Source organism: Alternaria dauci, chromosome 2 (genome assembly GCF_042100115.1).
Source record: "Alternaria dauci strain A2016 chromosome 2, whole genome shotgun sequence".
Classification (NCBI taxonomy): Eukaryota; Fungi; Ascomycota; class Dothideomycetes; order Pleosporales; family Pleosporaceae; genus Alternaria; species Alternaria dauci.
Window position 1 is genome coordinate 1,569,349 of NC_091273.1, and position 25,036 is coordinate 1,594,384.

At 46.7% G+C, this 25,036-nt stretch overlaps 7 protein-coding genes across 7 annotated transcripts; 2 read left to right on the forward strand and 5 right to left on the reverse strand.

Annotated features, from left to right (window-relative positions):
- Positions 1-11,724: 11,724 nt before the first annotated feature.
- ACET3X_002549 (uncharacterized protein) lies at positions 11,725-12,167 on the reverse strand (the record flags this gene model as incomplete). Its single annotated transcript, XM_069449304.1, has 2 exons — positions 11,725-11,872; positions 11,944-12,167. 2 exons carry the CDS (start codon positions 12,165-12,167, stop codon positions 11,725-11,727), a joined length of 372 nt encoding a protein of 123 aa, XP_069309096.1.
- A 2,106-nt stretch (positions 12,168-14,273) lies between these two features.
- ACET3X_002550 (uncharacterized protein) lies at positions 14,274-15,861 on the forward strand (the record flags this gene model as incomplete). The annotated part of the gene is made up of 5 exons (XM_069449305.1): positions 14,274-14,381; positions 14,431-14,566; positions 14,624-15,099; positions 15,162-15,361; positions 15,414-15,861. The coding sequence occupies 5 exons, from the start codon at positions 14,274-14,276 to the stop codon at positions 15,859-15,861; spliced, it is 1,368 nt and encodes a 455-aa protein (XP_069309097.1).
- Positions 15,862-16,092: 231 nt separating this feature from the next.
- On the reverse strand, positions 16,093-17,665 carry ACET3X_002551 (uncharacterized protein; the record flags this gene model as incomplete). The annotated part of the gene is made up of 5 exons (XM_069449306.1): positions 16,093-17,023; positions 17,076-17,256; positions 17,305-17,395; positions 17,451-17,574; positions 17,637-17,665. The coding sequence occupies 5 exons, from the start codon at positions 17,663-17,665 to the stop codon at positions 16,093-16,095; spliced, it is 1,356 nt and encodes a 451-aa protein (XP_069309098.1).
- Positions 17,666-19,125: 1,460 nt separating this feature from the next.
- ACET3X_002552 (uncharacterized protein) lies at positions 19,126-19,653 on the forward strand (the record flags this gene model as incomplete). Its single annotated transcript, XM_069449307.1, has 1 exon — positions 19,126-19,653. The coding sequence occupies one exon, from the start codon at positions 19,126-19,128 to the stop codon at positions 19,651-19,653; it is 528 nt and encodes a 175-aa protein (XP_069309099.1).
- Positions 19,654-20,560: 907 nt separating this feature from the next.
- Positions 20,561-21,451, reverse strand: ACET3X_002553 (uncharacterized protein; the record flags this gene model as incomplete). The annotated part of the gene is made up of 2 exons (XM_069449308.1): positions 20,561-20,727; positions 20,992-21,451. 2 exons carry the CDS (start codon positions 21,449-21,451, stop codon positions 20,561-20,563), a joined length of 627 nt encoding a protein of 208 aa, XP_069309100.1.
- A 185-nt stretch (positions 21,452-21,636) lies between these two features.
- ACET3X_002554 (uncharacterized protein) lies at positions 21,637-23,077 on the reverse strand. The gene is made up of 3 exons (XM_069449310.1): positions 22,803-23,077; positions 22,348-22,712; positions 21,637-22,298 (listed from the first exon to the last, which is right to left on the reverse strand). The coding sequence occupies exons 1-3, from the start codon at positions 23,015-23,017 to the stop codon at positions 21,703-21,705; spliced, it is 1,176 nt and encodes a 391-aa protein (XP_069309101.1). The 5' UTR covers positions 23,018-23,077; the 3' UTR covers positions 21,637-21,702.
- A 483-nt stretch (positions 23,078-23,560) lies between these two features.
- On the reverse strand, positions 23,561-24,921 carry ACET3X_002555 (uncharacterized protein). Its single transcript, XM_069449311.1, has one exon. The coding sequence runs from the start codon at positions 24,861-24,863 to the stop codon at positions 23,787-23,789; it is 1,077 nt and encodes a 358-aa protein (XP_069309102.1). The 5' UTR covers positions 24,864-24,921; the 3' UTR covers positions 23,561-23,786.
- Positions 24,922-25,036: the final 115 nt, after the last annotated feature.

The following is a 25,036-nucleotide window of genomic DNA, read 5'->3' on the forward strand; positions in this document are numbered from 1 at the left end:
TAAGTAGATATTCCTTAAGGTACCTATACTAGAGATATATAACCTAAAGCGAGAGACGTAAGTTAAGACTAACGCGTTAGATTATATACTTAGAGCTATATTATTATAGTAGTACCTAGATAAGAAGTAGAGACTAGTATTCTACTACTTAAGGAAGTTCTCTAGAGTAGAACTTAACTATAATATTTATAATAAGGAGCTACTAGGAGTAGTTAATACTTTTAAATAGTAGGAAGTCTATTTACTAAGACTACTACACTAGATTAAGGTTTTTACTAATTACTAGAACTTAGTAGGTTTTATAATAATAAAGAAACTTAACTAATAGTAAGTTTAATAGGCTAAGATATTAGCTTAGTTTAACTTTAAGATTACTTATTAAGCTAGAACACTTAATAGAGTAGTAGATACTCTAAGTAAGAGATCTAACTTACGTAAGGAAAGTTATAAGGAACTATATAATACTATATTTAAGAAGATACCTAATAGTATACTACGTTATAACTAGCTAGAACTAGCTAAGATAGCTAAGGTAGCTAAGCGGGTAGAAACACTTTAGTAGTAGTAGTAGTAGAGAGTAGCTAGCTAGTAGTTTAAGCCTAAGGAAAAAGGCTCTAATAAACTATTATAAGATAAGTAAGAGTACTATAATATAATTTAAGGTAATTAAATATATATACCTCTATATATAAGATTAAGTCTTATTAAGGAACTATATAAGTCCCTAAAGTATAGATATATATTACTAGAAGAAATAGTTAGGCGACTATTAAAGGTGTTTATAATACTACGCTTATAAGTAAAGGTATAAGATATCCTAGGTAACTATTTAGCTTATTACTAGAATAAGCCTAAGAGATATAAGCCCTATAGCCTATTATAACCCTTACTACTACTAATAAGACTATAGAGTAGCGTAATAATAGACTTTATAGTAAAGCTCCTAAAGTTATTAGAACTAGGATCTAGAAGATTATGTAATATAATCCTAGTTATTATATACTAATATATAAAAGGAGTAAAGTTTATACCTACTAAAGAGACTATTATAGTAGAAGAGTGCGTGTATAAGGTTAGTAAGGTACTAATATTAGAATATAGGATACCTAAAGAGTTTATTACTAATTATAATAAACTATTTACTTCTAAATATTAGAATATATTCCTAGTAAAGTTAGGTATAAAGAAAAAGCTATTAACTAGCTTTTACCCTAAAATAGACAGCTAGATAGAAAGAATAAACTAAATACTAGAATAGTATCTAAGGATATACGCTAATAAGCTATAAGATAACTAGGTTAAACTCTTACTAATAGCGTAATTAGCCTATAATAGTACTAGGTCTATAATAATAAAGTACTTACTACACTATATAAACTATAGATATAAGCTAATTACTTATTAAGATCTAAAAGATATTAAAAGTATTATAGTAAGTATAGATAATAAAGCCCACTTAATATAAGGACTATATAAAGAATTAAGTAAGAATATAGCTTATAGGAACCTTATAATAGCTAAGGCAGCTAATAAGTAAAGGATTAAGGGACTAACCTTTAAGAAGGGGGATAAAGTTTTCCTATTATAATAGAACTTAAAAACTAAGTAACTAAGTAAGAAACTAGATAACTTCTAAATAGGACTATTTAAGGTTCTAGAGGAAATAGGTAATATAAACTATAAACTCTAACTCTTACTAAGTATATATATCTTCCTTATCTTTTATAAGAAACTCTTAGAAAGAGTACTTCTAGATACTAAGCTAGCTACTAATAAATATGTTACAAGGTAACAAGGAATTGCCTTCCTTTCATGCAGGTCGCATGAAGGAAGACCATCGGGCGGACACGTTGGACGAAAGTGGATCTAGGGCGGGGCCCAGATCACGTGAAAGGAATGGCATCCCGCCAAGACCTGGCCTCTGGGAGGCCAGTGAGGATTGGGAGGTCACGGCCCTCCTAGGCCTCCCTCTTGGAAGGGAGGGCAAGGAGGACAGGACCTAAGGCAAGGGGTATAAGAATGTGTTGGATCTCATTATTACACTCGTTGTGGTCAACTCAAATAGTTCATCTCTTACACAGATTGTCAACTAGTTATTCTATTGTTATAGAATTGGTAGCGTTATTCTTTGGTTACAACGATAACTCTTTTCCACCTGATCATTCCATATCCTACCTCACGGACTATCGCCAATATCTATCTCGCCTTAGTACGGACCGAGCTTAGAGAAGTATAGCAAACCCCCGTGTAACACTTTGACCACCTTGGATATCAGTGGACGTTTAACCAACAGGACAGCCCGATTAAGATTCAACAATGGCTCATCAGGGAAACGCGCAGAACAACAGGGCTCAGGGTCAGGGACCCTCGACGCCAGCACGCCCTACCCCAGAAAATGATGAGATGCTGGAAGCATCCGATGACGAGGGAGAGAACCCTAACGTCACCGAGCTCAGGAATCTTAGGCAACACACAACCACGCAGGCTCAGCAGATTGCTGAGATGCAGGCAATGATCAATCAGCTTGCAGGGCAACTGATGATGACCCCTAACGAACGACCCGTTGCTACAAAGAAACCCAAGATAGCGTCACCAGAGAAATACGGTGGAGAACGAGAAAAGCTACGAGTATTTCTCACCAACATCGACCTGTACTGCGAGTACAACGAGGTACCCAACGACCAGGAAAAGATCCTCATGGCCAGTACATACATGAAGGATAAGGCTTCCAATTGGATGCAACCCTATGTGGACGATTATCTGCTGGATGCAGAACACATGGGCACCAAAGAAGGAACCCGTACCTTATTCGCAAGTTGGACAGAGTTTAAGCAAGAGATGGGACGCATCTTCGGAGAAGTAGACGCTCAGAACCAGGCAGAGAAGAAGATCACTCGCCTGAGGCAGACCTCGTCAGTATCGGCATACACGGCGGAATTCAAGCAACTACAAGCACGGATCGATTGGGATGATGCGGCACTTCGAACGGTATTCGAAGCAGGCCTCAAAGAGAATGTCAAGGACGGCCTTGTACACCACGATAAGCCCGGGACACTACACGCTCTGATTGAGCTAGCCACGCGTATCGACAACAGGTTGTGGGAACGAAACGATCAGAAGAAATACTTCCGACCCAACCTGCCCAACATGAAGAAACAGCGTGGTAGATTCGACAGGGATGGCGACGCCATCATGACCGGCAAGGTACAAGAGAAGGCCAAAGACAAGAAAACCCGAGGAGGTAAAAGACACGACGGTCTCTCCAAGGAAGAACGCCAGCGGCGTTACGACAACAAAGCATGTCTCCGATGCGGGAAGACAGGACACTTCGCTAGGGATTGCGAAGAAGAACAAGTCAAACAGGCAGCTATCAAGATCCGGATGATCAGACAAGGCACGCCTTACCCGGCCGGGATAGAGCCGGATGACAACCTAAGCGACTTAGACCTATACGAGGAGGCACGCTTGGAGGATAAGGAAGGCTACGAAATCGTCCCAAGAGTTAAACCGGACAACGAAGTTCTCACCATGGGCCAGCCAAAGAAGACTGACTGGAAGGTCAAAGGCACCATCGTGATGGAACGATTAGCCAACAACCAGTGTTGGGTATGTGGTAACAAGACACACTACGCCGACGAATGCACGGTTCGCGAACGAATCATGATTACCGGCCCGAATGCCGAAGAAATTGGGTATCAGGCGATACACCAACAACCCTACTTCGATGATCCAATGGTTGAGGTCGAGGACCAAGAAGCCCACGAAGTAGAAGATACCAAGGATCACAAGGATTTGTGTTGGTATGACTGTAAGATAAATTGCGAGTTCCATAAGCAAGATAAGGAGGATTGCAGGACAGACCAGGACCGGTGCTGCCACCTGAACCTCTGGGCAGACGAATGTCTAGCAGACATCTGCCATCTACACGAACCAGAGAAAGTGGAGATCCACTACAGACTTCTATGGACGCAATGCAGGAACGGGTGTGACTTCCATCGCAAGCAGCTCAAGGAAGCACACAAGGTGGATGACTATTACCATCGCACCCTATCATCAAACATCTGCGAGGTAGCAGATTGTGAGATTCACGAGGCCAAGAAGGCTCAACCAAGGAAGAGGATCACCAGGGAGGAGATACCTCACCAGAACATTCATTGGAGCTTCTGTTACGACGACAGGTGCTTGACGCACTACAGCTCAAAGAATGACACAGGCTACTTTCCTAAGTACAGGAAAGGTAAGCAGTCAAAAAACTAGGATGCCGCCAGGGACAGGGTCACGCTGGTGAAGGCAGTCCTAAAACGACCCTTAGGAAGGTGCAGGATACCGATGGTCGGGTGAAGCAGCTGCTCACGACCGTATCTGTACAGGGACGAAACATCGAGGCGCTCGTAGATAGCGGGGCCGCACGAACGATGATCTCACCCAGAGTGGTGGAGAAACACGAACTACCCTACCGGGTTAAGAAGAACCCAGTATCGGTACTGTTAGCCGACGAGAAACCCATGGAATATGGAAACGGCATGATACGGATGGAAACCGAATCAACAAAGCTACGGATAGCTGGCATAGAGTGCCAAATGAATATCGACATAATGGAACTAGGAGGACTAGACATGTTGATTGGTTATGACTGGCTAGATGCCCATAACCCCGCCATCGACTGGCGAATGAAGACGATACTCAGAAGAGAACCTGTGCACAAGGTTGCTGGAGTACGCCAAAGAGTGAGCCCGAAGGACCAGAGCTCAACCCAGGACGGGAGGTTCGGCAAGATCTCGCCTCATAAGATCATGAGAATCTATGAGAAGGACCCTCAAAGAGTAGGAGTCATATGGATAAGACGAGTCGCGACCACGAAGGAAGGACCCTTACCACTAGAGATACCAAGAGAGTATCAGACCGACGAGTTTAGAGAACTCTTCGAGGAAAACGAAGCCACGGATTTGGCAGACCATCAGGATTGGGATCACGAGATCATCCTAGATGAAGGGGCAAAGTTAAGCCCAGGACCTATGTATCCCATATCGCCCGAGCACGATGCTGAGCTAAGGGAGTACATCCAGAAGAATCTGAAGAAGGGATTTATCCGACCGGGATCAGGCCCAATGGCCTCACCCATCTTGTTCGTAAAGAAGCCTAACGGGAAGTGGCGACTATGTGTCGACTTCCGAAGGTTGAACAGCGTTACTCGGAAGAACCGATATCCCTTACCACTAATAACCGAGCTCATGGATCGACTCCAGGGAGCCAAGTGGTTTACGAAGTTCGACGTTCGGGAAGGATTTCACCGAATCAGGATCAAGGAAGGACACGAATGGATGACAGCGTTCAAAACGAAATATGGACTGTTCGAGTACACAGTAATGCCTTTTGGGTTAACGAATGCCCCGGCAACGTTTCAGTCAGTCATCAACAACGCTCTTCACGAGTACCTTGGAATCTTCGTCACAGCGTACATCGACGATGTGCTGGTATACTCTAGCGGGACGCTAGAAGAACATGTGGAACATGTCAAGAAAGTGCTCAGGAAGCTTAAGGAATACAAGCTGTACCTGCAGCCGGGGAAGTGCGAATTTCACACGAAGGAAACGGAATACCTAGGCTTCATAATATCCACAGAGGGGGTGAAGATGAACCCAAAGAAGACAGCGGCTGTACAGGAATGGCCAACGCCCAAAACAGTCAAGGACGTGCAATCCTTCCTAGGATTTGCCAACTACTACCGGAAGTTCATCAAGGATTACTCAAAGATCACAACACCTCTCTCCGAGATCACGAAGAAGGAAGTTGGTTTCAAATGGAACGAGGAACATCAGGAGGCTTTTGATCGAATCAAGCAGATATTCCTCGAGGCACCAGTACTAGAGATGTACGACCCAAAGCGAGAGACGCGAGTCGAGACCGACGCGTCAGATTATGCACTCGGAGCTGTATTGTCGCAGCAGTGCCCAGACAAAAAGTGGAGACCAGTGTTCTACCACTCAAGAAAGTTCTCTGGAGCAGAACTAAACTACGACGTTCACGATAAGGAGCTACTAGGAGTAGTCGATGCCTTTGAACAGTGGGAAGTCTATTTGCTAGGACTACCACACCAGATCGAGGTTTTTACCGATCACCAGAACTTGGCAGGTTTCATGACAACGAAGAAACTCAACCGACGACAAGTCCGATGGGCTGAGATGCTAGCTCAGTTCGACTTCAAGATAACTCACCGCGCTGGAACGCTCAACGGAGCTGCGGATGCTTTAAGCAGGAGATCCGACTTACGCGAGGAAAATCATAAGGAACCACATGACGCCATGTTCAAGAAGATGCCTGATGGCACACTACGTTACAACCAGCCGGAACTAGCTAAGATAGCTAAGGTGGCCGAGCGGGTAGAAACACTTCAGCAGCAGTGGCAGCAGAGAGCGGCCAGCTGGCAGTTCGAGCCTGACGAGAACGGCTCCGACGAACTGTTACAAGACGAGCGAGAGTACCGAGATATGATTCGAAGCGATCGAACATATGTACCCCCACACATGAGATCGAGTCTCATCAAGGAACTGCATGAGTCCCCAGAGTATGGACATGCATCGCTAGAAGAAATGGTCAGGCGACTATCAAAGGTGTTTGCGATACCACGCTTGCGAGCGAAGGTGCAGGACGTCCTAGGCAACTGTTTGGCTTGTCATCAGAACAAACCCAAGAGACATAAGCCCTATGGCCTGTTACAACCCTTACCGCCACCAACGAGACCATGGAGCAGCGTAACAATGGACTTCATAGTGAAGCTCCCGAAGTCGTTAGAACCAGGATCCGGAAGATTATGCGACACAGTCCTAGTCATCGTGTGTCGTCACACGAAAGGAGCAAAGTTTGTGCCCACGGAAGAAACCATTACGGCAGAAGAATGCGCGTATGAGGTCAGCAAGGCACTTATGTCAGAACATGGGATACCTGAAGAATTCATCACCGATCGTGATAAACTGTTCACTTCCAAGTATTGGAACACATTCCTGGCAAAGCTGGGTGTGAAGAAGAAACTATCGACTAGCTTCCACCCCGAAACAGATGGCCAGACGGAACGAACGAACCAGACACTGGAACAGTATCTGAGGATGTACGCCAACAAGCTGCAAGACAATTGGGTTGAACTCTTGCCGACAGCACAATTGGCCTACAATAGTACTAGGTCTGCGACGACTAAGTACTCACCACACTACGCGAATTACGGATATGAGCCGGTTGCTCATCGAGATCCAAAAGATATAGAGAGTATCGCAGTAGGTGCAGACGACAAAGCCCGCTTGATGCGAGGACTGCACGAAGAATTGAGCAAGAACATAGCTCATAGGAACCTCACGACAGCCAAGGCGGCTAATAAGCAAAGGATTGAGGGACCAACCTTTAAGAAGGGGGACAAAGTTTTCCTGTCACGTCAGAACTTGAAAACTAAGCGACCAAGCAAGAAACTGGACAACCTCCGAATAGGACCATTCGAGGTTCTAGAGGAAATGGGTAACGTAAACTACAAACTCCAACTCCCACCAGGCATGCGCATCCACCCTGTCTTTCACAAGAAACTCCTGGAAAGAGCACCTCCAGATGCCGAGCTAGCTACCGACATAGAGCTCGAAGACGATGAGTACGAGGTCGAAGAAATCAGGGACCTGCGGAAAATCGGTCGTCAGTGGAAATACTTGGTCAAGTGGCTAGGATGGCCAGAGAGCCAGAACACTTGGGAACCAAAAGAAAATTTGACGAACTGCAAGTCACAGGTACGTGAGTACCATCGGAAACACCCAGAGAAGGGAGGACCGGGTCCTCAAGGGAAGAAAAGAATTCAGAAAAAGGATCGAAAGAAGCGTCATCCTGCAACCAGCCCAAGTCAGTCGACAGTCCGGGTAGCGATGGTTCAGTTGGTTGAAAGTCCGTACCAGGGGCAGAGTTCCCCTCGGCTTGCTCTTTCGCGCGATCCTGAAGACTCAAAATGGCGTGATCTCGATCAGCGAATGCTCGCTCTCGCGCCTCAGTCTCTGCCACTTCCAGCCGAAGTTGAGCGACCTCGGCCTCAGCTCGAAGAAGCGCCAAGCGCTTCTCGCGCTTTTCAGCCTCAACCTTCTCCCACTCTTCCTCAGTCACAAATAAGCTACACTCAGCTTTCACCGAAATACAGCCCGCACACTGCCCAGAGGCAGTGTCCACGAAACAACGAAGATTCTTCTCCTCACACCGCTTGCAACGAAAGGTCATCTCGTTCCCTTGTTGGCGGATACGGTCAGCACGAGCCTGGCGCTGTTGAGTCGAGTTCTGGGTACGGACGCGTCGAGAAGTCTGAACCTTGGGCATGGTCAGGGAAAGTGAGGAAAAGAGGAAAGAGAGGATACGACACCACCGGAGTAGCTATACCTCCACCACCGCCGCCGGACTAGGCGCGGGAAAACGATAATCCAGGGTATCGAGACGATACGCCTAAGAGGGGGGGTAATGTTACAAGGTAACAAGGAATTGCCTTCCTTTCATGCAGGTCGCATGAAGGAAGACCATCGGGCGGACACGTTGGACGAAAGTGGATCTAGGGCGGGGCCCAGATCACGTGAAAGGAATGGCATCCCGCCAAGACCTGGCCTCCGGGAGGCCAGTGAGGATTGGGAGGTCACGGCCCTCCTAGGCCTCCCTCTTGGAAGGGAGGGCAAGGAGGACAGGACCTAAGGCAAGGGGTATAAGAATGTGTTGGATCTCATTATTACACTCGTTGTGGTCAACTCAAATAGTTCATCTCTTACACAGATTGTCAACTAGTTATTCTATTGTTATAGAATTGGTAGCGTTATTCTTTGGTTACAACGATAACTCTTTTCCACCTGATCATTCCATATCCTACCTCACGGACTATCGCCAATATCTATCTCGCCTTAGTACGGACCGAGCTTAGAGAAGTATAGCAAACCCCCGTGTAACAATAGAGCTTAAAGATAATAAGTATAAGGTTAAAGAAATTAGAGACTTATAGAAAATTAGTTATTAGTAGAAATACTTAGTTAAGTAGCTAGGATAGCTAGAAAGCTAGAATACTTAGGAATAAAAGGAAAATTTAATAAACTATAAGTTATAGGTATATAAGTACTATTAGAGATACTTAAAGAATAGAGGACTAGGTCCTTAAAAGAAGAAAAGAATTTAGAAAAAGGATTAAAAGAAGTATTAGCTTATAACTAGCTTAAGTTAATTAATAGTTTAGGTAGTAATAGTTTAATAGCTAAGAAGTTTATACTAAGGGTAGAGCTCCCCTTAGCTTACTCTTTTATATAATCCTAAACTATAAGAATTACTAAATTATAATAAGTATATATCTACTCTTATTTATATACCTTAAGGAGCTCTAACTTTTAATAAGATAACTAAACCTCTAAGTAAGTTACTACTAACTCTTTCTCTTTATACTCTTCTTATACCTTCTTCTACTTATCTCTAGAGATAAATAAACTATACTTAGCTTTAATAGAAATATAACTAGTATAGTAACTAGAAGTTATCTTTATAAAGTAGTAAAGCTTCTTATCTTTATAATATTTATACTAAAAATCTATCTTAAGGCCTTCTTACTTAATATATATAGTATAAGTATACTTTTACTTAGTAAAAGACTAAATTTAAAGACTATAGGACTTTTAAACTTTAGGTATAGTTAAGGAGACTAAAGGAAGGAAGAGGTAACTATAATAGCCTAAGGCTTACTAACTTTATATATAGCTAATACCTTAACGCGTAGTATAGAAAATTAATAATTTAAGGTATTAAGATAATACGCCTAAAAAGAGGGATAATATTATAAGATAATAAGAGGATTCTCTCCTTAATATAAGGGTTAGGGTTAGAAGCTAACTAGTAGCTATATTAAAAAGTAATAATCTTAGTAGGGCTATAGTTATATAGATAGTATCTTACTAAGATAAGTCTTCTTAAGATACTAGGTCCTTACTAGATACTACTAATATCTAAGATATAAAAGGCTAGGTAAGATATTAAGACTTATAGTAATAAGTATAAGAATATATTAGATCTTATTATTATACTTATTATAGTTAACTTAAATAGTTTATCTCTTATATAGATTATTAACTAGTTATTCTATTATTAATAGGATTAGTATTATTATTCTCTTAGTTATAATAATAACTCTTTTCCACCTAATTATTCTATATCCTACCTTATAGACTATTGCTAATATCTATCTCACCTTAGTATAGACCGAGCTTAGAGAAGTATAGTAAACCCCTATATAATAATATACTATAATAATAATAAAAAAAAAGTCTATAAAGGCTAAGGCTAACTACTAAGGTATTATATAAGGCTTTCTCTAGATAGTATCTTATATATAGACTAGAGTCTACTAGCTACTTAATATATATTTAACACTAGTATTATATAAGGCTAGTTACGTATTAACTAAGTATCTTATAAAGCTATAGTCCTAGGCTAGTAATCTTATAATAGCTTATACTTAGTTATTATCTAAAAGCCTTTTAGGTAATAGAGTAATACTAATCTTATATAGTAAGTAAACCTATTAATATATAATAGAAGAGGTAGTTAAGGAGCTTAATATACGTTACATTAATAAAGTCTTAAGGTAAGGCTCTACTAATTAGGATTAAATATAAAATATAAGGGGCTATACTTAAGGAGCTATTATATAGGTATACTATTATTATATTTAATAGAGAAGAGAACTATAGGCTACCTTATCCTAAAGGTTAATTAGTAGTAGCTTAGATTATCCTTTAGTCTAAGGTTTAAGGGTTTAGTTTAAGTATTATTTAGATATATTAACTATAAGCTATACACCTTACGTACGTAACTAAGATACTATTAAGGAATAAGCTAATTAGGCTTTAGCCTATTATATAGACTATAAGAGGATAATAGGTTATTAGTATACCTAAAATAATAACCTAATAGTAGTTAGTAGTTACGTAATTACTTAGTACTTAGTACTCTTAGTATAACTAAGTAATACTAATTAGATTATAGGACTACTTAGTACTTACTACTCTTAGTATAACTAAGTAAAGCTAAGTAGTAGACACTTATTAAGTATATAGCCTAGATACTAAACCCTTATAGCTTAGTATATTTAACTTTATATAAGACTCTAGTATTTAATCTCATAATTATACTTTATTCTTATATAACCCTAATAACACTACATTAATCTTCTAATTATACTATTACACTAACACCGTCTATCGCGCTTGCTTATTCCTAGGAACTAACTTATAGGTTATCTAAGGATAACCTTTATAACTAAAGACTACTTAGAGATAATAATATAGGTAGTTAAAACTATAAGAATTAAAAGCCTAGATAAATAAGAATAGATTATATAAGTTAGCCTTAAGTAGTTATAGTTTTAGTAGCTAGAACTTATAGGTATAGTAGGACGCTAGAAAGTAGAACTTAAAAGTAAGATTAGGGGTAGTATATATTATATTAAGTTAATGTATTAGTACTCTAATTTCTCCTCTCCCCACCTTAAGGGTATATTTAGTGTACTGCGCTATAGCCCTACGTCGCTGTAACGCTTACAGACTCTAGGTTTAGGAAATAGAATCCTTACTAACACTACGCCGTAACTACTACTAGTAAAAATTCACCTATTCCTATATGTTGAGGTCGTGTTCACCAATTTATATTACTATCGTGCTATATAGCGAGTTGATGATATATATCAAACTAGCATAAAGGCTGATAAGAATGGCGAGAACGCATAGTAGAACTTGAGCTAAGCTCAGCAGGAATGCACTGCTGAACGCGTCCCTTTTGACTGGCACATTCATTGTAGGCGGATCTCGTTATAGGCAGGGCGTCGCGAATGAAGTACCTGAGAAGGAGTAACTTAGTAACTTATAGCTACCCACTCGCTGCTACAAGATAGAGCCTGCACACACATACAATATGGACGAGAAAGGCTTTATGGTCGGAGCTGTTGGCAGACAGAAGAGAATCTTCTCGTAGGCCGGCTTGACCTTGCCATGGCCTGTTTCGAGGTCTGCGAAGGTCACTTCGTCCCTATCCGCTCCCCATGTATGTGAAAGTATCGCGTAACGAGGTACGTCGCCATCATCGAAGCTGTGAATGCTGAGCTCTCCGCTTCCGCTGTACTGTAGGAGCCGCATGGGTTCGTGTAGGTGCGTGTAGGCTCATGCGATAAGAACAGAACTTGAGAGGCTGAACTCGGCAGCGTGGTCGCGCGCGTCTGCTACTTGTTAGCTGCTTTCATGCTATTGAAAGATGATTAGCATACAGAGAGAGGGAAGAACAGGTGCATCCGCTGGAATATCACTAAAACCCAGTTGTGCGTCAACGTGTTGCGAGCTGAGGTTGCTGCCTCTTTGCTGTATTCTTGGCTTAGTGAAAAGGCGTACATGAAGTTCTAATCGGGGGAAGGCGTGGCTCCATGCATGCGCAGTGCACCGCTCGCAAGGCTGAAGCACGTCTGCGTTGAGAGCTGCCGTGCACACAAAGCTCTTAGCGCTGTTGGCAGGGATCTAAGTACTGATGCGCTCTCAGCCTGTCGCCATGCAGGACAGACAAGAAAGCGTTCGCGCGAATGCAATATTCGTAAACATCATCTAACGTACCTCACGGGTAGCTCACACGAGTAGAAGGCTCACGCCGCGAGCGCAAAAGCTAGAGGACGATAGGTCGTGGCGTCCACTCAGAGGGAACCTAAGCGCTAGATCGCTGCTTTATCAGTAGCGCTTACGCGCCAGTGCATAGCGAAGCAAGCCACCAACACAGGAATGTGTGCTAATAGTCCGTATACAGAAAAGGGGGTTACTGCATACAGAAAAATCAAGGGACTTTGTAACAGTCGCATAAGTGAAAGCTAAGCTTCCCGTCCGCTCAGCCATATACAAGCAGTGTACCGGCGGATTAGTAGTTAGGTGGGTGACCACTAGCGAATCCCCGCTGTTGTATGTTTTTTGTTTGTTACCTTTTTTTTTCCCGCAGTTCTGCGCCCTGTCTGCTCTTTTTGTCGTTAGTACTGTACAAGCTTCGTCACGATAGCTCTCTGTGCAGTGCTTTTTTTCTTGTTGCATTTACACCACTAAAGTTTGTTCATCCTCCATGTCCCCAGGGTCCACGTGTCAGTCAACCCCGTATGATGACAGTAGGTAGGCTTCGTCCTCGCAATGCCATCGGGTCGTTGGACAGTAATTGATTTCTAGTTGGCAATGCCCCATCGTTCTCGAAAGGAAGCTAGACACGAGCCGACGAATGACGAGCCACCGTCTCCATCTCCAGATCTATCAGACACTAGGCTGCTATAGTACGCCTCAACACTAGCTTGGCCGATCGCGAATTACAGTTTGATGCCCATACCTCGTGGGTCATTAGAATACTTGCGGAATACATGCTTCTGCTGGAGCAGCAAAGACTCTATGGCAGGCTACGGGCGTGCATGTGCAAGAAATCTATTGTGGCTACTTGATAGCTGTCAGAGACAACGACACTACCCAACCTGAGTACGGTAAAGCTATAGTTGAAGTAGGAGGAACAGAGTAAGACACCCTCAACCGGATAAACACTCAGTACGGAGAAAACCCCAACTCTCATCTTGACCCTGAAGTTATAGTTCCTGGGATACGAAGTCCGCAGAGCCAACAAGAACATCATCATCATCATCATAGATGTCCTCTGCTGTGCAGTCGTGGTGGTATTGGAGCTAATTGGTCTCCACTCGCGCTAAAACTAGCAGCAGGAACTACCGTAGGGAGCTTGAACCGCCGGCCACCGGAAGGTCGCGCCACATGGCATGGCAAGCCCGCATCCTGATCTAAGCCACATACAGAGGAGATTTGTACGCAAGGGTCACCATGGGAGCGATAAATGACCAGAAAGAGCGACGTGGTCTCTGTGGACATTTCAGAACACATTTTCACGTCCACCTCGACAAAACCCATCTATCAGTGCTTCCAGACTCGTCCTTAGTGTTGCCATAGACGATCTGCGGCCAGGGGATTGGGTTGTCGAAGCTCATCTGAGCACCTCTAGGGCAAAAGTTAGCGTGAGCGTATGAGTTCTGCCCAACGCTAGTACGCAGCACTGCAGCAAGCCACGATGCGGTCCGGCCAACTCGGCCTGGAATTTCCGGCATACAAGACAGGTACATATACCGAGATTCAAAAAAAACACCACCACTGACACCTCGTCCTTGTCTACACATTTTGCCACACGACTCCAACGGGGAAAGATTGTGTCTTCAGACGCGACGAGATATGAAAGGACCGCTGTACCTACTACTCTTCCTTGCCACATGGACCTCTACTGGACGGGCACAAGATGCCGACTCGCTCGCGGTGATCGCCAAGCTTCCCAACTGCGCGGTATATGGAACCCGATCTCAAGAAGACGATATATGGCTGACGCTCGTAGCAACTATGTTTGGTGACTTCTATAGTCGACTCACCTTGTCAACTTACAAACTCGACATGCATATGTACCAACTCTAAACTCCAGGCTGCCGTGGAGAAATGCGTCATCTCTTCGTGTACCATAAGAGAGAGCTTGAGTAAGTCGGGAACTGTTGTCATGCAACCTTTGATCTACGGCTCACAATGTGTGTTAGCTACGAAAAACGTCACTTCGACCTTCTGCCACGCGCCTGTACGCTCGGAAACTACCCATCTGCGAGTTTCTAATATAGTCATGTGCGTGGTAACAATCTCCTGCGCCATCTCACGCCTCGTCTACCATAGATATCTCACGATTACTGGGCTTGGTTGGGATGACTATATCGTGGCCGTTACGGTACTTATATCTGTACCTTCTGTTGTAATCATCGACAGGGGTATGCTTACAAACGGAATCGGTGTTGATCTCTGGACCGTTCCATTTGACCACCTCGAGAACTTTGTGCGATGGCTGTATACCCTCACCCTACTATACTTTATCCAGTCCTCTTTGGTCAAGGTCTCGCTGATTCTATTTTTCTTGCGGATCTTTCCGAGAAGGCGGACAGTACAGCTCTTGTGGGGGACTATCGCCTTTATCATAGTATGGACCATATCGTTCTTCATTCCTGGCTCATGCCCATGCCTACCAGTAAGTAAAGTTCATCGATGAATTGCGTGACATGTACGCTAACTTTGTGCTTTTGCTTGCAGCTTACAGATTACTGGACAGCTTGGGATAAGGCAAAGCCGACTGAGTGTCTCAACATATACGCGGTAATCTGGGCACACGCCATTATATGTATCGTGGTCGACATATGGATGCTATGTATTCCTCTTTATGAGGTTTTCCATCTCCAAATGAGATTCATGAAGAAGTTCAGCGTGGCTCTTATGTTCTTCGTTGGTACCTTGTCAGTATTCTTGCAACCTGCGCCATCTGGCTTCTAGCTAACGCCTCCACAGTGTTACGGTTGTGTCTATCCTCCGCCTCAGATCGCTCATTTCTTTCGGCGGCACGAGCAATGTCACATGGGCGCAGACAAACGTCGTTTTATGGTCCGTCTACGAGATCAATGTCGGAATCATATGCGCATGCATGCCGGCTCTCCGCTTGATCCTCATCCGCGCGTTTCCCACGGTCATCAGTGCGATACAAGGAAGCACCCAGCGAAGCGGCAAAAACCATCTCGGGAGTGGAGGTCGTGGCACAAAGGGGAATGTCGACACGATAGGAAGTGCCAAAAGTAGAAAAGAGAATGTGATCGTTGACCTGAGCACGATTGCATATACTACGACGTTTTCGCTGCGGCTTGAGGAGAACGATGAGGCTGACCTTGTCTCTATAGAAGAGTTTAGCGAGAGTACGAGCAGAGCCCGAGGGGATAGCTACACTAGTGAATTAAGCTTGTAGTCATACAATATATGGGTTTGATGGTGAAGGTCAGGGAAAGAAGGCCTGATGCTTGACTGATTGGTAGAGTGATAGCATCCAAATTATTTCGTCGCGTCTAATGGCAAGGTATCGGCCTAGTAATGCTGTAAGGCATGTCAATGGATTCCATCCAACGCTTGTTACAAACTCCAGACGCCCAAGCTTGTTGACAGAAACGACTTCAAAACGTTCCCACACGCCTTCTGTTCCTTAGAGGAAGTAGTCCGCCACTGGCTTCTTCGCTGGCATGCCTCGTGAGTCCTGTGGAGCGGCTTCGAATACCCGGTATCGCCGTCCTGGCCCGTCTCTATTCATTTGGAAATTGTCGTTGAGTACAGAACTCAATCTCCTCTCGCCATTGGGCCCGGCGTTCGAGCCTAGCACCCAGCCTCCACCACCACCCGCTCTATCTCCGTTCGACCTCCGTTGGAAACCGGCGTTTGATCCATCTTCGCCGAGCTCCAAAATGGCAGCTACGTTACCGCAACGGTAGCAGTAGTTTGGCGCTGACCAGACAGTAACAATTGTTGAGTCGAACATTTCCTTGAATCCTTCCATAACCAATTGATGAGCCCTAGCAATAAGACTGAGGTCGTTTTTGTGGTTGAACGTCTTGACGATATCAGCCCCGAATAGAAATCCTGCACCACGTGGAGAAAGGCCCCAGCCGTCAATCTCGTCGGGATCAGACCATAGGAGGTCGCACATGGCTCCTTCGTGCGGCACCTCCTGCTTCCGGTCCAACAGTCGGATCTTGTCTACTGAGTCAACGAGCGGTGACAAACCTCCGTGTACGCACAGGATGGCTCCGGTATCGTTCCGAGCCGAGCCGTTGGCGGAGGAGGTTGCGCCAGTTCCTGCAGGGCCAACACGTCCGGGCGTTGGGGCGACAGGGGAGGAAGAGCCCATATTTGCGCTTACTTGTGATGCAGCGCTTGATTGGGAGTCTGAGTTGCGTGCGTATCGGTACATAACCTCGCCGTTAGCGTTGAGCGTTTCGATCTCGATGTCTTGGTCAATGTCGGGCATGTTTTCAGCGTTGCTGGACTCGGCTATGGGGCCATCGGTGGCTTGGAGGGAAGTCGCAGCGCCTTGGACGAGAGCGCCGAGAGCTAGGTAGTCGAAGACTTCGCAGCAATATCTGTTCCTGTTTAGCATGGGCTCAGCTACACGGGCCGGGTAATTGTCATTACCTCCACACATTCGCGCTGCCATACTTCCTCAAGCACTCGTCGTAGAAACCGTATACAGTTGTAATCTGGCGAGACTCGTGGTTGCCTCTGATGAGCGTTATCCGGTCTGGGTACCGAACTTTGAGGCATAAAAGTAGGAGGAAAGATTCGAGCGAGTAGAAACCACGGTCAACGAAGTCGCCTACACATGGTCAGCACAAAGAAACAGAGCGGGGCCCGGCTGGCTTACCCATGAAGAGGTAATTCGTATCTGGTACATCTCCACCAACTCGGAAGAGCTCCATGAGGTCGTGAAATTGGCCATGGATATCACCGCATATCTAAAAGGAGCAAAAGATTAGCCATGTCCACGAATCCCAACAGTAATGTGCCTACCGTCACTGGCGCATCCACACCAACGACATTGCCCTCCTCGATCAACAGCTCGCGTGCCTTGTAACATAGCTCTCGGACTTGATTCTCGGGAATCGGGCGACATGCGCGGAGCTGCTGGATCGCCCTGCGATCGATGTCAGCCCTGTGTATTGCATGTATAATAGTAGGCTGAATGGCTAGCCGTACTTGTCAAGGTCGCTGCCACCGGCACTCATGGTGACGGCTATGCGCTACACGCCCGCGCGGGGCTGTTCGGGACGTATGAGGGTCTGTTTCTCAATCACGTGCGCAAGAGTTTTGCAGTGGCGGAAGCTGTTCGTAATTGAAGATTCTGGTGGGCGCGAGTGGTATAGACGGTGGCGGTACGCGTATGGCGTGCTACAGATGCAACAACTGCGCGAATCGTACGATTACGGAATGATTGTGTAGGACTGTTGAGTGAGGATAGCGATTGTATTATGATAAGTAGCCGTTTGGTGGGTTATCAAGTCAAAGTGGTGGGCTGGTAAAGTCGAGGACAAGAGAGATCCACAGCGGGCATGTCGAACGCGCAGGGATCTTCGTTAAGCCGCCCAGCTAGCTCGACGTTCCATGTTCACTCCACCAGAACACCATCACCACCGACAGCCCCGCTTCCCCGCCATTGACACCTGCTCGAGGCATCTCAATTGGCACAGTACGATCTTCGCGACCATTGGCATTCCATCTGCCCGCTGCTAACGACTCCCCAGGTCCAGTGATGCCTCCGCAATCCGCTCTCTAATTTCCACACCCACACACATAAAATGCCTCCGCACCTCCACCCGCGGTCGCGCATGACGACTTCGCTCTTTGGATCAACCCTCATGGTTTCGTTCCTCGTCGTCGCAGCTCCACATCTGATACCCTGCCCCGTCGACCCTCGCACACTCGCCGACTCCGCAGACCCTACAGGAGAGAACAGGCGGAGGAGGAGACGGAGAATACCCGAAGACGAGAGGTGTAACGAAGTCATGAGTGCGGAACGGCGGAGGCAGCGCCTGATCGAAGAAAAGTTGGCTGCAAAGAGGGAGTGCCCAGTACCCAAGCCTGGTGGTCTGATCGGGCAGGTCCTGGGCGTGCAAGACGAAGAGAGCAAAGAGGAGCAACAACTATCGATCATGCAAAGAGTCGAAAAGGTGGTCTGCAGACCTTGGGGAAAGAGCGACAACCAATAACAGGTGGTTTGCGGGAGCGATTCAACGAAATAGACATGCCGCGACTGGCCACGCTCACAAACATGGGGTACGATGCTCACGCCAGTGCGACCACTGCATCCCAGGATTTGTACATGTATAGTGTCATTGGAAAGAGGACCGCATTAGACTGTATATAAGAAGGGCCAAGTCCTGATCGAACATCCCAACACCGCTCCTAGCCGTGCACAGGCGACCTTCTACACCGCATGAGAATAGCAATAGTGTCCGCCAACGCGTCCAAAGAGCAAGGCGCTACAATACGCACCTCGACCCTGAAGCCCAGCACTGTTCGGAAAGTCACCTAGTACGTAACAAAAGAATGTGACCGCGTGTCGCGTGGCGTGAGCGCACTACGTCATGAACCTCGCCAACCACCGTGCTTCGTCACAAAGTCTTCCAGATGCTGAACTCCACACCCACTTGGCAGAAGTCATTCTATGATCAACTCTGTGATCAAAATGCCCTCCAAACCCCTCACAAAATCCCAGCGGATGGCCTACCGCATCGGACGCGGCGAAACCGGCGTCCTAACATTCGAGCCCTACAAGTCCGAGATCCTCCCTTTATGGCGGTTCAAAACACCTGCCATCGCCCGCAAGTCCTCTTCCGACATCTACAGCAAATTCCTCGAATACGACAAGAACGACGACTTCATTGGCATGGACATGTCTCGCAAATTCCTGCAGATGGGCATGACTAGGGCAAAGAGATATGCAAATCACGCCGGAGGAAGAAAGTACGATAAGGAGACTGGAGAGCAATTGGAGAAAAGCAAGGGTCATGAGGGACAGGAAGAGAAGTTGGAGGCTAGTGGCATCTTCAGGGAGATTTGGGAGAAGGCTAAGATGCATGAAGGGTACGTGGAGAAGAAGGAGAGGTTCATGAAGGAGCAAAAAGAGTGGGACAAGGAGAAAAAGAAGGAAGCAAAGACGGGGGTCAAAGTGGAGATCAAGACAGAGGTCAAGGAGGAGACCGAAGATGACTGAGACTACGACACGTCAGAATCGCAGGGCTCTGCGCATCTCATCCGCCAAGGAAGCAAACAAGAGTTTGAGCATTCTGAGATTCGAACTAGGTTCTCTCGCCTCTTTCCGCATCTGCTGCAGACTTGCACCGACTACAAAGAGAGAGAGAGAGAGGGTTGGGAGGAAACTGTCTCGGGCCTGACACACGGTCAAGCGCTCCTCCCTGGAGACAGTCTACGGATGAAGCACGAGCGTCGTATCGCTGGCCCAGGTGCTTTCCGGTGTTCTATCGGGTGGAGCAACAGGCACTCAAATACATACAAGACAGTGGGAAAAGGACCAAGTTGACGATATTAAAAGAAGCTCAATACTGGCCAAGCTAGAGAACGTAGTTTTGGGTGCGTGCATCTCACAGTGTGGAGAGCTAGGCGAAGTTGAATTGTCAATTTCACAAACCTCAGGCAAACCAGGTTCTACGTGGATGAAGTGCATGTCTTTCGAAAGGACGCGTCTAGTCTGCTGTAGAATGAAGGTATGAGGACTCCACCCAAAGTCAACATGGAAAAATCTGGGCATCGCCTTGGATCGACAACCCAAATTGATACAGTTAGTACTGGTCTTGTAACACCAGCGTGGTGTTCGAGTGTCATGCAACTTGACTGGGTGCCTCGTTCGAATGGGTGGAAGGTGTGTGAAATTCTGCTTGTCTATCTGTCTCGAAACCGGCAAAAGAAAGAGATGATGGCGAGCTCGACAGGATACGATGTGGAGAACTCTGGCCCTGATAGGGTGAAGTAGCTTCAGGACGAGAATTGAGTTGTCAAGAGACGGTGTATAACCATGTACTTGCATATCGGGGAGTAGGATAGCAATGTAGATGTTGATTTGCTGAAGGCAAAATACCCCATCGTCTTCATTCGCTCTTTCCTCAGTCGGCTTTCCTACGCCACTCCTGCGGAATTTCAAAGTTTGGGTTCTCGCTCATCTCTCCCTCTTCTTTCGCATACATCCTCTCCACATCCCACTTGATCAGCCCGCCCTTCTCTGACACCTTGATTGCCTGACCCCTGTCCTCCAGACTCATAGTGCAAATATCTTTATGCACAGCCCAGTCCCCTTTCTGGCACACATCCGAACAGTAAGTCGACGTACCGCACCTCCCACACCTCTGTAGCGAAACACCCGTCTTCTTGCAAGCCGTACAACTTGAAAGATCAAGAGATGAATAGAGCAAGTGTGGACTCATCGGTATTCCATCACTCCAAGGATCCATCGGCCCATACTCGACAAGGAACCTATGTTTCATCTTCTTACCCGTCTCCCACCTCTTTTCCCTGACTATCTTTCCCGCAAACGCACAGGCTAGTTTCTCAATCTCCTCGGGGTCCGTGAGTTCTCTATCGCCCAACATGCTCTCTTTCAGATTCGGTATCCATTTCCCTCTATTTTCGCCCTCTAGACCAATGTCGTATGTAAGCATCAGCCTCCATTTTTCGCCGATGCTATCCAAAATGCCAAAAGTGATGTGGTTGGTTATGCGACCAATTTCGATTTTCGAGCCGTGCGGTGTGCCTTCGGTGATGCCCAACATCCATGTTACGGAAAACCAGGCATCCAAATCCAAAAAAGCTGCCAGAGCGCTTGGATGCCATTTGTAGAGAACTGTTGCTAGACCAATCGCTGGAGTTAGGATCTTGGGAGTGTCTGGAGTGAGGCTGGCAGTGTCGACAACACTGAGAGGGGAGCCATCCAGGTGTAGTGCAGCATCGGGATAGTCCGGTATCCTGAAGTCGGATAATGGAATGAATTGCGCATCCATGGTTTGGGATGTGTGATGTGCTGCACTGAGCGAGCTAACGGGAAAGTACACAGGGCGTGTAAGTGGGGCTGCTGACTAGATTCTCATTGGCCAAACTAGCACATCGAGAGTAGGCTTCAATGAAGTATAGATGCATCAAAAAGACATAGTATAGGCAATTGGAACAAGTATCAAATCATGATAAATCACGTTCATTAGTTTGTAGAGCGCTATCCTCGGCTATACCTGTCGTACCTGTACATTCCATGCTCTTAGTTGCCTCCATATCCTTGTAGTGGATGCGGCTTAGGCCCCTGTTGTACTGGTACGCTGTCCAGTGTCCCAGCAAACCTCAGAAGACCAACATCTGAGCCAGTCATGGTGTTCTTGTACTTTTTGCCGCTACCAAACTCGAACAAGAAGTTCATGGGGAAGCCAATATCGAATGGAACGGCAGAGTCAATGTCGTCAATCTCCTCCTCACTCAACTCGATTTCAAGCGCCTCGATATTGCCCTTGAGATGATCGACCTTGCGGCCACCAACAATCGGGTACACGTAGGGGTATTTGTGTCGAACGTACGCCAGCGCGATGCTAGTGATCTGGGTCTTCTTTTGATTGGCAATGGCCTCGAGCTTCTTGGAGATTGCGATATGCTTCTCAGACGCGGGACCAAAGTTGCGGCCTTGCTCGTTGTTCTTGCGCTTCTCCTCGGTGGTAAAGTTGCCACCACCAAGAGCACCCCATGGGCAGAGTGCCATGCCCTCCTCGCGTGCCATTGGGATGATCTCGCGTTCGAAGTCACGATCGGCTGCGGACCAGCGTCCTTGGTAGACGCTGAAGCCGCGCAGGCCGTGGTTGCGGGCGTCTGGTATCGTCAGTTTAGACTCTGCATGTCTTCATAATGTGGGACTTACATTCGTTCGCCTTGCTGACGACCCAGGCAGGTGTGTCACTAATTCCAAGATACAGAACCTTTCCGGAGTTGACAACGGCGTTGAGCGATTGCATCAACTCTGGGATGGATGTCGTAAAGTCCCACCAGTGCACGTACAGCAAGTCGATGTAATCAGTCTGAAGCTTCTTGAGCGATGCCTCAAGCGAAACGCGGAGGGACTTTGTGCTGTTACCGGCATAGTTGACACGCTGACGAGGAGAGTTGTTTGGGTCGGGGAAACAAGTGGTGAACTTGGTGGCTACGACCATCTCGTGGCGTACGCCTCGCTCCCTCATCCACTCTCCAATCCAAGTCTCGGATTCCTCGTTCTGGTAGTTGTTTGCGCTGCTGTAGTGTCAGCTTCGGTCGTGGAGCGCTATTGTTTCCATGTGGAACGCAGCCGTAGCCTTGGCGCGGGGAAACACAAAGACTTACGTGTCGATGAAGGTACCACCTTGCTGGTGGAAGAAATCTAGGATTTCAAAGACAGTTTTCTTGTCACACTTGCCCATGGTATCCACCCAAGCATCACCAAAGTTCATGGCTCCCAGGCAAAGAGGGGAAACGCGAACTCCGGCAGTAGGCGACATGACGCGGTGGAAGTCCAGGAGGGACGCCGCCTTGGGCGCATCACCGAATGGGGAAGGCATCTTGGATCTGAGTTGTGAAGAGTTACGGAAGAAATCGAATTCAGAGGTTGGATGTTAAAGTGCTCGTTATGAGGCAATTAGGGTAGGAAGGAGCCTCTTCTTATACCAATGCAGCTTTACATGGGCATGACGTGTTAGGCTGGAGTACCCCAGGGTTCATCTTCGCTTCCTTCCTCTATTACGTCCAAGTGGGAAACTGCCGAAGGTTTTCGGGGCCGATCGGTGTTGGATGGCGTTAAGACAGAGGGGTAGCATGTTGCACGTTTCATGTGGAGAGCTTTGGTGGTGGTAGATGTTATCTCCGCTAAGCTCCAGGTTCGTGTTGTCCGAACCTGATGTGTCGGACGAGTGCAGACTGTGCAATTTTCGGTCACATCTAGAAGATTCGGAAAGCACCCGGCAATTGAAGTGAATATTGCCTAAATTCGACGATGATTAGTAGCAGACGAATGGTCGCGGCCTTGATACCTAGGTACCTAGTCTTGGCATGTCAGCCATATGCATGATGCCCCACTACGCGATACATCAAGATGATGCTCCATCGTCAGAATCGTATTGTATTCAATACAGGTGGTGGAAATATCTGATCAATTTCCGGCTAAAAACAACCTTGGGCAGAGCTTGGAGAAGCTTCTGCTACTAACAATATAGAATCCAAAAGCAATGATGTACACGTGAACTTTTCAGGGTATCCGTACCATGCAAGACTCCGTGCAAATGCAGCAAGATCAGAAACAACAAGAATGACAGGACTACATCTCTCTGTCGACTAATTCCTCTTCTTCTTCTTCTTCCTGTTGCGGCTCTTCTTTTTAACATCTTCACCACCGCCGACGTCGACTTCTGGACCGATTGTGTCGAGGCGGATGTTGCCATACTTCTGCCGTATCTCCAGCTCGAAGCTGTCCTTCTCCAGCCTGAAGAGGGCCATGGTAGCCCGGGCGTCTTCGACCGAGCTATGCGCACCGACTTGAATCTCGACGCCCAACAACTTTTCAGCCAATAGCTTCAAGCCCGGTGTGCGCCCAGGTATGGTGGCCAATTCTCTGAACTTTGAGAACTTGGATGTGTCGCGAATGAAGCGCTTGTCATGCTTCAAGATGAGCACGTCGAGATCATTCTTGACGGCGTGACCAACGAGTATGCGCCCGGTAAGAAGGATCTTGAGGTCGTTCCGTACTTCGTCAAAGGGCCGCGCGACGTCTTTGCGGAGATGTCTGGGCTCGATGCCGGAGACGTGTGTTCGATAGTCTGTGATTTCGATCTGGCGTGGTACCTGGACGTAGGAATCGTAGACTTGGTGACCGTGAAAGTTGACCAGAGACACTCTAGCCAGCGCAGAGTCGCGGTTGGGCTCTGGCCCTACTCCCACCATCTCGCAATCCAATGCGACGTATTTGCCGGGCAGCGCCACTTCTGACACGCCCTCGTTCTCTATGTCGGGAAAGTCGGGGTGTGGTTCGAGGATTGAGACGGCAGCTGCAGCGTCTCGCGGGTCGCTCAGAAGAGGCGTCTTCTTGAGCGAGGGCATCGAGACGCTCTTGGAGAGGGATCTGGTGGCATGCTGCTTGACTGAAGCGCCCACAGACGCAGGCTCTTCCATCTTCTGTCGCTTTCTCGAGGACAGGGGTTTGCGCGGTGTGTTCTGGTGTGAGCCGTTTACAGACTCTGCTGCTTCATGTCGGTGCTTCCCATTGGCGTGCTGTGGCCGCTTGCGCTTGAGGGAAGACGGCTTCTCTTCTGCCGACTTCTGGTTCTTCGGGGGTGTTGCCGGCGTTGAGGGCTTCAGGCGCTGCTGCAGTATCTTCCAGTTGCTGGACAGGGTGCCGAGATCGATTGGGGCCATTTTGTCGTCACCTGCGCGGCATAGCGGTGTGCGGGTCGTCCTGTCAGTGGTTGTCGACAGTGTTGGCCGTTTGACTTTCTCCGCTCAGTCCCCGCGAGCAAAAGTTCAAATGCGCGCTAGCACATTCCACTTGTCGGCTCCAACGCGCCCCAAAGGCCCGATCGGCAGGCGGC

Coding starts and splice junctions, on each gene's coding strand:
- ACET3X_002555 (XM_069449311.1), bottom strand. CDS start 24,863: ATGGCCCCAATCGATCTCGGCACCCTGTCCAGCAACTGGAAGATACTG.
- ACET3X_002554 (XM_069449310.1), bottom strand. CDS start 23,017: ATGCCTTCCCCATTCGGTGATGCGCCCAAGGCGGCGTCCCTCCTGGAC. Junction 22,713..22,802: donor GGTGGTACCTTCATCGACAC/GTAAGTCTTTGT, acceptor ACACTACAGCAG/CGCAAACAACTACCAGAACG. Junction 22,299..22,347: donor CGTCAGCAAGGCGAACGAAT/GTAAGTCCCACA, acceptor TGACGATACCAG/ACGCCCGCAACCACGGCCTG.